This window comes from Numida meleagris, chromosome 2 (genome assembly GCF_002078875.1).
Source record: "Numida meleagris isolate 19003 breed g44 Domestic line chromosome 2, NumMel1.0, whole genome shotgun sequence".
Classification (NCBI taxonomy): domain Eukaryota; kingdom Metazoa; phylum Chordata; class Aves; order Galliformes; family Numididae; genus Numida; species Numida meleagris.
Window position 1 is genome coordinate 45571643 of NC_034410.1, and position 15239 is coordinate 45586881.

At 40.6% G+C, this 15239-nt stretch overlaps 1 protein-coding gene across 1 annotated transcript in view; it reads left to right on the forward strand.

Annotated features, from left to right (window-relative positions):
• ARPP21 (cAMP regulated phosphoprotein 21) overlaps positions 1 to 15239 on the forward strand; it is a 133128-nt gene that overhangs the window by 71000 nt on the left and 46889 nt on the right. Inside the window, 3 exon segments of the mRNA XM_021386232.1 lie at positions 1083 to 1312; positions 7834 to 8064; positions 12624 to 12793. Coding sequence (XP_021241907.1) covers positions 1083 to 1312; positions 7834 to 8064; positions 12624 to 12793 — 631 coding nt within the window.

Sequence of the window (15239 nt, forward strand, 5' to 3'; positions counted from 1 at the left end):
AACGCACCAGCCTGATCCTGTCCTTGGCACCCTGCTCCTTCTCGTCCTGAGTGGCACAGCTTGGCACGTTCTCCAGTGAGAGAGCAGGAGCCACACTCGCAGGGAGAAAGGGAGTGGAGGGGCAATAGATCCACTCTCATCCTTTTGATTTGTAGAAAGTGCTTTGATTGAGCCTACTGTAGAATAAGACAGAGGGGATGGGAAATGTCTTTTAAAAGCCTTCCAAAAGTCAGTGTTATTAGCCTCACTCTGGGTCATAGTGTGTTAAGCCGTAGTAGGGCATGCTGGTTCTGTCATTTTAGCAATACAGTGTAAGCTGTTCATCATAAATAAGGCAAATTTTCCTCTGGTTTTTGCTCTCTGCTCCCAGTTTGCTGTGTTGTCACTCACAGTACTCTGGATGCTCTGCAGCTGTTCAAGGACGGGCAGTCTCTACCCAGAGCTTTTTGCAATTTAAAGCTGGGACACAGGCAGAGAGGGAACATAGTGATGTTATTAGTGTATGCAGAGGGGAGAAAACCAAACCTGATGGGGTCTCTAAATGGAGCATTAGCCTTGAAGATTTTAGGCTCGTTCGGGGAGGACACCTTCAGGGAAAGGGGTCTGGTGACTTACAGCACAGATGAGTGGTGATGAGGTAAAACAGAAATAAAGAGGGTAGTTGTGAAGGCAGTGGTTGTAGAGGACAAGTGATGCTAGTGAGGAAAGCCTTACAGTTGATGGGCAGCAAAGGGAGAGGTATTGAGGAATTTCCTAAGGTAGGATATGGGTAAACAGGCAGTGGATGTGCTACATCAGCCCAGTGTAATATTACTTCATCAGTCCCATCTAGTGAAAAGCTCTTGGGATGTATGGGATAGGGGAGCACTGGTAAGTGCTGTGCATGTAAAAAAGGGTTGTGGCAATGTTAATTTGCTGAAGGTGGATGAGTATTGGGGTCAGATTCTCCCTTCTAGGCATGCTTTTGTAAATGCAGTGTACTTCCTTTTTCTTTAGTAGGCTCACTGCAGGGTACCCAGAGATAGGCTCTGCCCTGACGTCTTTTTGTTTGTGTATGAATCTTTGTTTTCTGATGTCCGCAGGGGTAACAGAGATAGCACAGGGAAGGCATCTGGCAGTCGGCAGAGCAGCACGGAGAATGAATTGAAATGGACAGACCACCAGAGGCCATGGAGCAGCACAGACTCGGACAGTTCAAATCGAAATTTGAAGCCAGCCATAACAAAGACAGCAAGTTTTGGTGGCATAACCGTCCTGACAAGAGGAGATAGCTCATCAAGTAACAGAAGTACCGGCAAACTGTCTAAAACAGGTAGCTAGTACTGTATTGGGTTCACAGTACTCTTTGCTGCACAGTGATAAACGTACATGGCAGATGTGTTTGCCCATCTGTGTATGCTAGTAGCTGGGTACTGGGTGTTCAGTTTATAGGAATTGAGAAGAATACCTGATCTGTGAGGTTTGCAAACCCTAGGTGAAGTAGGCTTTCCTGGAATAGGGTATTTGCACTTCCGATTTGGACGCTCTCTGCAACTGTAGCCTCAAAAGGTAGTAGTAGCTTTTAGAACAAAATAAATGAAACGGCACAGATTGTACCTTTTTATTAATCTTACTCTTTTTGAATTCTAAAGAATTGTGTCATATAGCAGATGAGAATTCCAAGAACATTTTGTTGTCGTTGCTACAATACAGACCATCTGCACTCCGGAGTACAGCCTCTCCCCATCTGTTGGCAGATGAGCCAGTGTGCTGTGGTAGAAGCCATCAGAAGCTCTGGATTCACATAGGTCCTGCAGCCTCTCAACTTTCTTGTTTGGTTCCAATTAAATGAAAGCACCATTTAAGGGTACTATGAACCTGGTGGGAATTCTGCATTTATTTGCATTAACTTCACAGGTGCATTAATATATGAGCGAGTCACAGTGCCTGGATCTAAGTAATTTCAAGCCATGCCATTAAGCTACTCTATTATATTTTTGTGTAAAAGTGCATAATAAATAATTAGCCCATCAGATGGCTCCATCAGTTTGGTTCACTTGATAAATATAGTACAGGACAAGTGGTAATCAATACTTAGCACTTAGTGGTTTTTCAGCTTGAGAGTGCTTTATGGATGGTACTTAATTTAAATTCAGCTTATCAGACCTTTGTTAGTCAGATTTCATTCCTATTCCCAAAATGGTATGGTAGCCTTTGCTCTGCTTCAGGGTGCTCAGGAATGGTGTTTTCAGAGTGAGTTGAGGAAACCTTCGACTTTGCAACTGCATTCTGCACCTCACAAACTTGAATGCAGACGCTATTTTTTTCAGAGAAGGAAGGGCACTCAGCTGGTCAGAAGGGTGCTCTCTTAAACCCTACTGCTCCTAAAGAAGCTGAGAGCGCTCTCAATCTTCTGCATCTTTCTTTTTTTTGCCTTTCTTTTACCTTTCTTTTTACCTTTCCTTTTACCTTGGACGAACAATGGTTTTGTATTTTATCTTAAGATTCTCCTTCAGTTCTACTCCACTTCTACGTATGTGCAATCGTACAGAATTAAGACCTGAATTTGTCTTTGATAAATATTAGTACAGTACAGTTGTTTTTTTTACCTCTGTATTGTTCCTGAATATAAGCGTATGCAATGTAGCGCAACCAGTGTGTATATGCCTTTGAAAATGTGCTCCTGTGTTTTTGTTTTCATTTGTATGAGAGATTAATGGGCTATACAGTGTGGCCCAAAGTATGCAGAAGACCATGTTTTTAGCTCCAGAACTATTTGCTTCCCACAAATCTTCCCATTGCGTCAGAACTCTATTAGATATATATGAATTAGGGAGGAGGCTCAGGTTGCAGGTATACTTTTTCCTGTAGTTAACCTTCAGCAGAGTGTAGTTGAATGTACTCTGCAATGTTGTACGCAGAACCTTCCCACCAGTGTCAGGGAAATCCAGTTTGGTGGGTTGAGACATCTAATTGCAAAACAGTAATACTTTTAAGTATTGGTGTTAAAATCAAGCATATTAAAGGGTGCACTTAGGAAGTTATATTAAAGGAGAAATCTCTGAAGCATATGAATAATGGTAAGTGCATCTGTACCCTTTAGGCACCAAACCCCAAATTGCTTTCAAATGAAAGCTCTTACAATGCATTTTTAAAACATCGTTGATATTAAAATTCCATGTTCTTTGCAGAGCAATTACATATTGTAAGTGCTCTGACTTTTTTTTTTTTTAAAGCAAGTGTTTTCAGTGTGAAACCTAGCTGATGCATAGAAAGAGTGAAAATAAGTTAACTAAAAGGAAGAGTAGATGGAGAAAAGAGTAAGGCTGGATGTCAAAACGAAGTCACACCTTCAAAGCTGGGACACAAAGTGAATCTGTCAGTCAGCCTGAGGAAAGTTAGAGGAAATAATATCTGAATCGCTATTTCTGTCCATCTCTCTGAAGCGTTACTGACTGGCGTTAAAACAGAGTAGGATAACTGTTAAAAAACAACAGGGAAATATGTCTTGATGAAAAAAAATAATAATACAGCTATCAGAGCTTCCATGCGCTATTTGCAGATGTTTTCCAGAGTACGTTAGGTACCAAGCAGCACTTCACTTTGTGTAATTCTGCATTAGATCTTCATTACCCTATAATCCAGTCATAGGTAACGATGGACATTCCCCAGTCCAGAGCACATTTAAAGCTTTATCATGGTTTGGAGATTTTGTTTATTTTCTTTTGTCCCTACCTGGGATATTCCATTTCAGTCACTGTTGTATCACTGCAAACCCCAGGCATGCTGCTGTGATGCTGATAGACACGAATTCTGTCCTAGGCCTCATCTACAGAAAGCACTGGTTTGTTCTTTGAAGAGTCTTATGATTCACTGTAATACCTTCGAAGCTCTTGTTGTCTTAAACAAAGTATATACTGAATCAGTCTGAAGTAAGCAGCAGGTTTTCCATTGGTTAAACGATGAAAAATGTTTTTCACAATTTTAAATGTGAAAATTACACTACACCTATGATGGTCATCCTGAAGCACTGTCAAATACTTTTCTTGAGTGTGGAGATAATACAACTTTGAGGATTTTCACTGATGGCCCTCAGCTGCCTTTTAGAATATATAGTGCGATGAATTATTAGCACTGTAGCCTTTCTGGATGATTTTAAATATTTTCACCAAAATCAAATGTTCTGCCCTTAACCTTCACTCCTGATAAATCAGTAATCGATGTTACATGGTGGGCTTAGAGAAACTGAAACACTGAAAGAAGTTTCCCTCCCCTTAGGCAATGACAGATCAGAGAATGTGCTGTTTTCTGCAATGAAGTCTAGCAGTATCTATTAGTCTTACACTTTAATTGCATTCAGCTGCACGGTAATAAGAGTTTAGCAAAGGAATTATGATACTTAATTCTGCAGACTTCACGAAAGGAACTGTTTGAAACCCATTATGTGGTTATCATACTGTTTGAGTATTACTTTATTGCACCTGATGATTGCTTAGAAGGCACTGCTCCACTTAAAAAATACAGATCTTATATTTGAAATAAAGTTTTCTAATTCATTACATTGCAGCTTAGTAGATACGTAGATGTATTATTTAGGTTGTAATTCAGTGCCAAAATTAGGACTTAATACTTAACAAACTGCAGTCAGACTACATTAGGACAGCTGAGGACATCCTACAAAACCTTGGCTTCGATTTCCACTAGCAGAGTTGACTTTCTGGGGTTGACTAAATGTCTGTAGTTGTGCGTGTCCCTGTGGCTATCAAAGATGAATCCGTGCAATCTGTAACCACACACATCAAGAGAAAGTCTAGCTCATAAACCGTCACCTTATTTTCACTGCCACATTACAGTCATTTTTAATGTACTTCATTAGGAGGGAAGACAAGATGTGTTCCAAAGAAATGTCCTCTGTGCCTGTGTATGTAGCTTTATATTTATTTGAATAATTGTTGGAAGGCTTGTAAGGTCTCACTGCTGCATCTTTAGCTGCTCTTAATGCATTTTCCTTAGTGCGGAATGCACATCTGTTGGAGTGTATTTCTTTCTCTCCCATTTACAAAAAGATGGCTGTGTGGGGATATCAGCGGTGTTGATACAGATCTGTAGGAATCATTAACTTCCTTGGAGTGACTGCAAGTAATCGGAGCCTCAATCTAATCTCTCCTGTTAGGTGCTCACTGCTACTCCTGTTACACAAAGATGATTATACTGCAGGCACTTCAATACATTAGCTTTTATATATATAGATAAGATATCCTGTGAATTATAATATTGTGTCTGGGTTTGGGGACTGTATTTCTGCTTCCTTATGATTTCCTTTGATCAAACATTAGTGGATTTTGCAAGTCCAAGAGAAATTGCAGGAATGCTGACCTGTGGGTAATAAATTTTTGAGCCAACTGCTTCCAGTCATACACTTCCACCAACTGACTGTGCTGAACGATCAACCTTATTTTGAGAAGTGAAGCTTGTAGAAAAGTATTGTGTTCACGTGAGCGCATATCGCTATCATTTAAAACAACAAGAAGTCCTAAATGCATTATAATATGCAAATATACAAGTGACTTATGAAAGTAGCAAACAAATAGGGAACCCGCATTAGCAGGGGGTTGGACTTGTTGATCACCAGAGATCCCTTCCAGCCCCTAAGATCCTGTGATTTTGTGATTTATAAACTTAGCAGGTTACTGCTCCTACAAAACACCAGCTGGAGCAAGTAGTGGGTAGAACTTGAGTCCATTTGATAAGAAAGGAAAAATTTACTGGAGACTCACAAGATGAGTTGAGCAGAGAGGCTCAAATTCATCAGATACTGAATATTAACCTGAAAAAAATAGAGTAAAGTGTGTTGTGTTGCTCACTAGTGCTCAGAATATTGGGAAACTAATGATACCTCCACGCACTCCCCCTGAAAATTAAGCTATTAAGATTTTGTGGTGATCTTTGTCTCATTCTCTTTCACAGCTCTTTGAACTGCTGTATCTCTCAGAACACTTTAAAAATGTATTAATGGGAAATGATGAGAATGTGCAAGTTACGATTATGCCAACCGTGAAGCAGCAAGAAAATTATTGAAGAATCTAGAAGTAGCCAGCATTACATACTGAAAAAAGATGTTGGGTTGTGTAATGGGGGCACAAATCTCATTTAGTCAAAGATCCTTTCAGAAGTCTTTAGGAAGGCATCTCTTAATGGGAGTCTGAATAAAGTCAGATATCTCATTTTTTTTTCATTTGCTACAGTACTGAATTCATTCTGTGGTGATTTCTTATTCCAAATTTAGAAACCGTGAAAATGGCAAATCAGAGCTACAAAGACAAGATTAACTGGTGTTAATTTCCAAACATTAGTGTTGGGATTTATTTGGCTTAATATGTCTAGACTTAAACTGATAAGAAGATGTAATGAGGGGAAATTTTAAAATAGATTATTATGGTACGGGATAAATTGTGGCAAAAGTGGTTAGGTAATAATTTCTGGAATATTTTGGAAAATATTAAGAAAATTGCTAAAATGGTTTTATGCCTTGTTTGCCTCCTTTCAAAATCACCAACTTTATCTACTGACATAGGAGTGCAGGTCTGTGATCTTTTAAGGAATACGCTTCATAGCTCTCGTCTCAGGAAACACGTGGTGATAGCTTCAGAGATTGTTCTCTTGCATCTGCCTTCCATTTGATGAGTACATCTGAATTTGTTACAGTCCTTTGGCTTTTCACATTCAGATGCTGGTAAAGATCATTCCGTGATTCTGCCATAAAAACAGCTGAAAAGGAGGGAAAAAAATGAATGTCATAGCTGCAATCTTCTTTTATGCTAATGGTGCTTCTTCAGAATAGCACTAAATGGGGAGAAGACTTTGAACTTAGGTTTGGTAGTACTTACAGGCTTAGAAATAATAATGGGTTGGGGGGGCTATGGAATCTTGTTTAGAATCTCCAAGTATCTTTCTAATCCACTGAATTCCATCGGTGACAGAAAAGAGAAGAAATTAAAGTGAGAACTCAAATAAGCAGTATGAAATGCACATAGAATGGCCACAGAAATGCAAAAAAGGACCTGGTAACCACTGCAGAAGAAAAATAGAACTCCTGTGTCTGCATTTACACTGGGGAGGAGGATGCCAAGTATCACTTGTAGCTTGCTGAGGACGATCTCCAAGAATATCTCTGCAATTGTAGAACTGGAGATCTTAAATGATCAAATAAACAGAACTGTCCCTGCAGGAATACTCTATATTTCCAGCCTCGATATGCACAGAGAGATAAAAATAACAAGTACAGTAAGACAACTTTGGAGTGTATCTGTAGAAATTTTTTAAAATCTTCTGAAATCCCTACAACTTTCTTGATGGATGTTGGAGAAGCAGATTTAGGGTCCTGCCAATGGCAAGTAGTGCACAGCTCGTATAAGAGAATTGTTTCTGTCATAGCTGCCTAGCTACCATATGGAGATGGGGTTTGGAATAGAAAAGTTTGCATCAGCTTTTACACAACAATCCACAGCAATCTGTGGAAAGACACTGTGTTTGTTAGATAACAGGATGCTTGTATGACTTCTTAGGAGGAAACCAATGCAAGTAAAATCTCTGAAGTTTGAAAATTACATATGGTTGAAACTCCCTTCCTTCCAGTCACAAATGTGCGTTAGTACATTTGGTTTAGCTGGTTGAATTTGAAACTTTTGAATTGCAGAAATTCATCTGAATACTGAGCTCGTTGGGAGGGAAAACAAAACCCTACTCCTGCCAGCTGAGCATGAACTACTGCTTATCCCTGCTTTATCCCTACGTATGCGACATCTGTGGAGGGGGCCTGGGTCCCTCGTAACTGCCATTCTGTCTCTCTCTTAGGCTCAGAGTCTTCCAGCAGTGCTGGCTCCTCAGGATCCCTGTCACGAATACATCAGCCTCTCCAAAGTGCACCTCTTGTCCCCGGGTTGACGGCCAGCAATTCGGGCAGCGTGTCCTACCCTGAGAACGGGATGAGTGGCCAGGTGGCTCCCAGCAACACCAGCTATATCATTCTTCCACTTGAAGCTGCAGGGATACCGCCTGGCAGTATCTTGCTCAACCCACACACAGGTCAGTCTGGTGCACTCCTGCCATGTGCGTTTCAGTGTTACTCTTATCACCTGCGAACTCAGCACAATTCTTGTTTGCAGGGAGTTTTTCTGGAGGGAAGTAATGCAAAACATAATGCTCATGCGGCCTTGGGCAGGATATTAATCCTGTGAAATCCTGGCACTCCTTGGCTGTGAATCCTCTGAGGTCCCCTTAACTTTAGTAGGGACAGATACTCTTCCATGTCGAGCATGCTGAGATATGGTGCAAGTAAAATACGATGCTCAAAGTTCTAGAGGTTGTACTTAGTAATAGAAGAATTTCAAAAGGCTTTTGAAATAGCGCTACAGAGTTAGTTTCCTTACGTGAGCTGTGTGATCTGCAATTGTATATAAACAGGAAGTTTTGTGAAAAATGTTGTAACCTCAATTCTGCATTGTTCTGGTAGTTAAAACTGCAGTTTTAACTAGGCACTTGCTGCCATCCAAGCATTTTAGAATCCACTCAGCTTGAACTCGAGTGCTTGCTGAAAGTTTAAGGCAATTTGTTACCTCCTTGGTCCAGAGGAAGTCAAGATAATGTTACGCTATTACTCCCCACAGTATTGTACTGACAGCATTAAAAAGGTTCAGGGAGGTTGCGACTGTGATGCTTCTTCAGTGATTTGCACTGTTTCAGTGACCATGACTAGCTGTGCTGTCATCCTTAGCTGAGTTATGCTGGGATTAAAATAACAAAGCATACAGTGCAGTGAATTTTCCATTAAACAGGGAGTTGGGAGTTGAACTCCAAAAGATTTTTTTCAAACTCCTCAATGGAGCATTCAAAAGCTTTTCGTTTGGGGATTACTACTTATAACCAGTACTTTATGTATATTTTACCTCTGCTTTCCAGCCTTTGGTTGCAACTGTGTAGAGCTGATCTGTGAGTCCACTACTAATAATATTGAGTTAGAGTGGAGTCAAGAAAAAATGAAAGTTATTTAAGAAAAACACTCCTGGAAAACGTTAAACCAAGCTTTACTTGGGCGTATAGAGGTAGAAATATCAGGAGATGATCAGTATCTATCAGCGCATGTGTGATCAGGGAGGAGTTCCTCTTTAAGTTCAAATGTGCTAAGTTCTTTCCAGACAGAGCTGACTTATTAACCTGAACATATGTTGATTTTTCTAAAGCTTTTAATGTTTGTGTAGTTGTTTTCGAGTTATGATATTCTTGATATGAGAGCCTAATTTTGGCAGCGTAAATGGAGTTTTTAGACATTCCTTAAGAAGTCAAATTATGGAAGAGAACTGTGGAAGGTAGGTATTATACAAAACCCATGTTTATGAACTTGACTATTTTTGTTGTGCTGGAAGTTGACAGTACTATCTGCAACATCAGAATTTCTTGGTCAATACAGACAAAAGTATTTTGTGCGCCTTCATACAAAACCCATCAGGCCTAGGCATAAGTCCATGCATAATTCAAATGCCAGTGCTGAAAGAAACAAGTGGAAGGAATCACTGCTGCCTCCAGTCAAATCGATGGCCCAGAGGTTGTGCCTGTTCCTGGCCATAGCAAGGATGAAGGCTGCAGCTTACCACACTTGCAAGTCATCAGAGGTGGTTAAGAGAAACACATCCTGCATCTGCTTTGGCAGTTCATCAGTTTGCATCAGCCTGCTCATATTTTTCCTTGATACCCAGGGAGTCTTTTGTCTGCCATAGGCATAATGCCTGTCAGTGTTGCCACTAGATCAGTGCCTGGTCCTCCCTTTGGTGTGCCTCAATGTCTGCAGAGGCATAACCAAGAGTTCGTGTCTGTTGTATGTTTAATATTGACAACGTACGTGTAATTCTTTGTTCTAATTCATTTTCAATGTGCATGTTTTATTTCTGTAGCTTATCTGTAAATAAATATAAGCATACTAAGGAAAACGGAGGGAGCAGATTCTTAGAAGGACTGAAATTATTGATTCAAATGTATAGCTTCACACTGTTACCTGTGCTGGAAGCCAATCTGTACTGTGTTTTTTAACATGCAGCAAAATACATGCCACAGATTTTCCACTCTTTGGACTCAAAATCTTTGCATCTTATTACAGTAACATTACAAAAGAAGCTCCATAGGGAGGAGGCATAAAGATTGCTGGATGCTGTACCCGACTATCAAAGTGATGGATGCTGTCAGAAACATAGATGAAGAGAAGACAGTTTAAAGAAAAGGAAAAAGGAGCTTTGTTTCCTGTAATGAATAGATTCTTTCTCTGTGTAACATCATTCTTTAGTTCTTTATTCTCCTTTTAGAAAGTGGTTACTTCCTGTCTTCTCTCTTTTGATCGTAACACTGTGTCCTTTAAGATCTTTGCTTCCTTTCACACTACATAGTCACTGACTGCAAGCCTCTAATGGCACCCACAGACACTGTCCGCACCTCCTTGCTGTCATTACACTGCTCAGCTCCTTCTCAGGTGTTGGCAACTCGCACTTTTCCATATTCACAGTTTCTTTCAGCTCCTCCAGTTCTGCCATCTCCTTCCCCAGATAGAGAAGCTTCCAACTTGCTTTGGGTAGGGACTATTTCTGCAGCTTTGTTCTTTTACTCTCCATTTCACCTGCCTCACCAGTCTGCTTTACGCTTTAAAGGATTCCTCTTGACATGTTCTCTGACTTAACCCCTTTCACAATTTAAGAGCATTTACATTTAATTCTTACTCCTTCAGATGGCATCACAATCTTTGCCCTTCTATTAAGGCCACAGTTCATAACTTACATATGTCTTCCATGTTGCCGTCTGAGCTCTCCTTTTCATTACCTATTTCAAAATTTCTTCTTAAAAGGTCCTTTTTTACATCTTTATAAGCATTTCCAGACCTTTTTTTCTTTTGGTCCTGTCATCCTTCACTGAGCCACTATAACTATTCTTTATGGCTTTATTTCAGTGCCTGGCATGTGCTTCAGGAGCCTGTTACCCTGCTCACCCAGTCCAGTTCCCAGTAGCCCACTTACTGCTTTTTGGATTTATTTTCCCTGTAAGCCTCTTCCATAGTGGTTTTCCCTTTGGACAGCCTCTGTGGCATTTTGGTTACAGGTGTTTATTCTTTGCAGCTTTGTGCTGTGTTACTTGCCAGCAAAGTCAGAGCTGATTCGTAAGGGGAAGACCGCCTTTATCTAAACTTCCCCTGTCACTGCCTCTTTTTCTTTGGTCTGCCTTGAATCTTCCAAATCTATGAGGAGACACGAGCTGGACATGATAAAGCATTAAATGCTGCACGTGAGTATTATTGTGGCCTTCTCCAGTCTCTAAAATACTTCTGCAGCCTGAGACTCCCAAGTTAAGGAGGAAAAAGAAGCCACAAACATTTCTCTGTATGCTATTTACACCCAGAGTCTTCACAGCAACAGTCAAGAAACCATCTATTGCACACAGCTGACCCATGCCTCCCTTCCACTTCCTTTGATCACTACCTTTCCCACGGTGAATGTGACTTAATCCAGAAAATGATCATACTTTGGAGAGGGAAGGCAAGGTTTCTTTATGTGGCTCTTCTCATGTGGTTCTGATCACAGTAGTAAGAGGGAGGAACCAAAAGGCACAGAGCAATGAACAGAAGGAATAAGCAGAGGCACTACCTGTACCAGGGAGGTATAAAAAACACAAGCTCCTTATTTCACTTACTCAGAATCATCACATTCCTCCAGATCTCCTTTTTTATCTCAAATATTTCTACTTCACTTACCTACATTAATTGTTATCACTTTGTGCCTAAAATTTATTTTTTTCTTATGTAAACATATGTATTAATTTGATTTATGAATTTCTGATAGAATTGAAGAGAACTGAGGTCTTGGAAATGTTGCCTACAGAGGAAAACCTTTTTTTTTTTGTAAGGCAATGACTTGGGCAAGGTTATTTTTTACAAAAATTGTTTTTTCACGTTTGCTTTCCCCAGCTAAAATATCTGAAGCAAAGTGATTTCAGCAACTTACATGTTGTAACATACATACCGCCTTCTGCCTTTAGTGAAAATTGGGCTAGAATTTTTTTCTTATATAAGAGATTTTCATAGACATATTTACTGTTTCTTCCCTGATGACTTCCCGGGCTGCCTCCTGTAATTAAGGCACCACGCTCTGAAAAACAGCACTGTTACTACAGTGTGTAAAGAAGTTGGTAACAAAGGTTTTTTTCTTGTATATCTATGAAGTACGGTGTGCCAAGAGTAGTTGCATACATTTAACCTCCATTGTACAGTGGTAAAATGTACATGAATATCCTCTGCTTTCAGTGTTTGTTCCAGAGTTGTCTCAGTACTAATTGATTCATCATTGAATGATTTCCAGTAACCAAAGCACCTGAATCATCTTATAGTCATGGCAACCTTTTACTCACTCCTTGGGGGTTAGAACTGCCAGAACAAATATCAGTTGTCTGCCTCACCTGCAAAAAAATAGATGGTTGATAATGTAATGAGAAAGACAATCACTTTACTGTTGTAGCAGGTCAATTAGTGATCATTTGGAGCAAGCTTGTGTGATTTCACACAGAAAACAGTCTTTTTTTAAAATGTTCAGCAAAGGAAGTGTGTTTCATTTCAGGTCAACCCTTTGTAAATCCTGATGGGACACCGGCAATATACAATCCTCCCAGCAGCCAGCCAACCATGAGGAGCCAGATGGTGGGACAGTCTCAGCAACAGCCTTCATCCCAGCAGCCTCAGCAGGTTCAACAGCCTCAGCAGCAAATGGCAAGTCACCTTGTCACGCAGGTAGGTGTGGTGGCCATCGGACAAAGAAACAGAGCGCTCAGGGATATGGAGGATAACCAAAGGATGAGGGTAGGGAAGGGTGCAACTAGACAAAATGCTTTCTGTTCTTTTCTTTTGAAGAAAATTGTGTATTTCCAACATGGATGAAGCAGCCAGAGAAAGAAAGTTCCTTTTCATATTCCATCTAAAGGATGGTTTCATTTTGAAAAGGACTATTAAGCTAGTTGGTATACATCTACGTAGTCTTTAAGTTTCTTCTGGAAAAATTGCCATGCAAGTAGAAGCTGAAACACTCATTTTTGGACTAGTGCAATCTGCAGTTCTGTACAGATTGCTGAGAGCGGAGGTGTGGGAGCACAGATCTATATTGACTCTTTGCCAGCCACCTTTACCTGGCTTTGAAAATAAAAGCGAATGTATATTAATGGTTTCTCCTTTTTAGTGTTTAATTACTCTCCACATTTTCTCTATTTTTATCCATGCGTAGGCTTATACTATACTAACAGCTACACTGAGCAAATTTGATCCCTAATGCTAACAGACTGTATAAAAATTTTAGAGTACTCTTCTCATGGATTTTTCTTCTTCTGGTAAGAGAGTTGAGGCATGCAACTTAAGTAGGCTATACACAGAATATTTACACAGACCAAATAGGCTTGGAGATTTTCATCACCACCATTCCTGATGTAGAGTCTGCCAAGCTGAGGGCAGAACTAGAAGCCAACTGGAATGATAGTGTGGGAGGGGAAGGTGGGTAATTTGAACTGCAAACTTTACATTACTACTTAGTGGATCTTCAGGGGTCCTGTGCTTTCTCCGTGGCTCTGGCCCATCACACACAAATTTATCCTGATGCTGTGTGAACTGCTGTGGACCTTTTCCTGTCCCTTTCCACAGCAGAGGGGTTGAGTTCAAAAATACAAGTAAACTTGAATATGGGGCCCTGCTAACTCTCCCATTCAGGTTACGTCAGGCCTGTGCTGTAGGTAGCTCTCTCACAGCCCTACCCCACCAGAAAAACCCCCAGTCTTCTTCTACCTTTGCCCCATACTCTGGCCATGACCCCACTCTGAGCTAGAAGCTCTGGAGCTGATGCAGTAGAGGGGAACAGCAGCGGGGTTTAGGCTTAGTGCTTCATCTCCCTGGGCCCTGGATGGCTGCGGCACATGGCCAGTGATCACCAAGCACAAGCAGCAGACCTTGCGTCTGGTTCAAACTGTACACTGCGTGTCTGTTCACTCAGGGTGGGCTGCAGGGCAGACAAACGGAATTACTCCAGCAAGAATCCTGTATCCTACTTTCTCTAAGAGCAGTCAAGATCTACTGTACTTTCTGTTGTTATAATTTGGCACAGTTTCATCCCAGGTTATCCTGAGGATTCACTGCAGTTGCTTTGATGTTACTGTGTTCGCACTGATGTTTGTGGCTCTTGTTTCTTCATTTGGTCTCAGCAGTTTTAGAAGAAGGTAGTGGTTCCAAACCTCTGTAAGAGTCGAGTTTAACAAGAGATTAAAATAAAATAAATGGTAAAGCTGTTCCAAGGCAACACTGCTGTAGAAAATTGTTCTTTCACTTAGGTAAACATCTGTTCTGACAGACCTGTCTCTGTCATTAATTTGCAACCTGTTTTTTGTTAATTTTTTCTAGCTATTATGTTCTGCCAAAGCAGCTTTACAATCATTATTCCTTTGCCTATGACACACTGAGTTAAATCAGTCATTATCAGCAAAATCCAAATGTAAACTTGCACTGTGCTGCTCTTCCATTTTATCTCTGTAAATTAAATGTAAAATTATAATTTGGCTTTGCTTCACATCAGCGATAAGAAGGTGTAGCTGTGGCTTTATTTAATCTAGCAGCCATCAAATATAAGAAAATAAGGAGAAAAGTCTGTAATAATGAATTGTTTGTGGAAAGCTAAAACGAGGACTAAAATCACAGTACCTGACCTCTTGTACTCTTCTGGCGATGAGTCACCTGCATTTTCAGAGCTGTGTTTGAGTCCTTTGTTCTCAGAAACAGAGTTTGTTGTTGTTGTTATCTCTCTCTCTCTAAGTGGGTTGTATTTATTGTCTTTCACTGTGTTTATTTTGCAGCCTGTTCAGGCAATGCAGCCATCTTCTCAGTCAGTCCAATATCCAGCAGTTTCTTATCCTCCCCAGCACCTCCTGCCAGTCTCTCCAACGCAGCAGTTTTCTGTGGTACTAAAGACTTTTGTATTTTCCTTTCCTTGAAGTTGGGTGTGTGAGCATGAGTATGCTCGAGAGCATCTGGGGAGGACTGTGAGGGGCTTCCCCCATGAGAGGTCCATTTAAATCCCTCTTGGCCTTAACATTTTTTGGCACTGACAAGCATTTTGTAAGAATGTCCCCACTGGTTCTAGCTGTCCAACCTGGCCAGTGAAGTTAGGAGCAGGGCTCTCTGCCTAGTTCGTGGAACCTCAAGG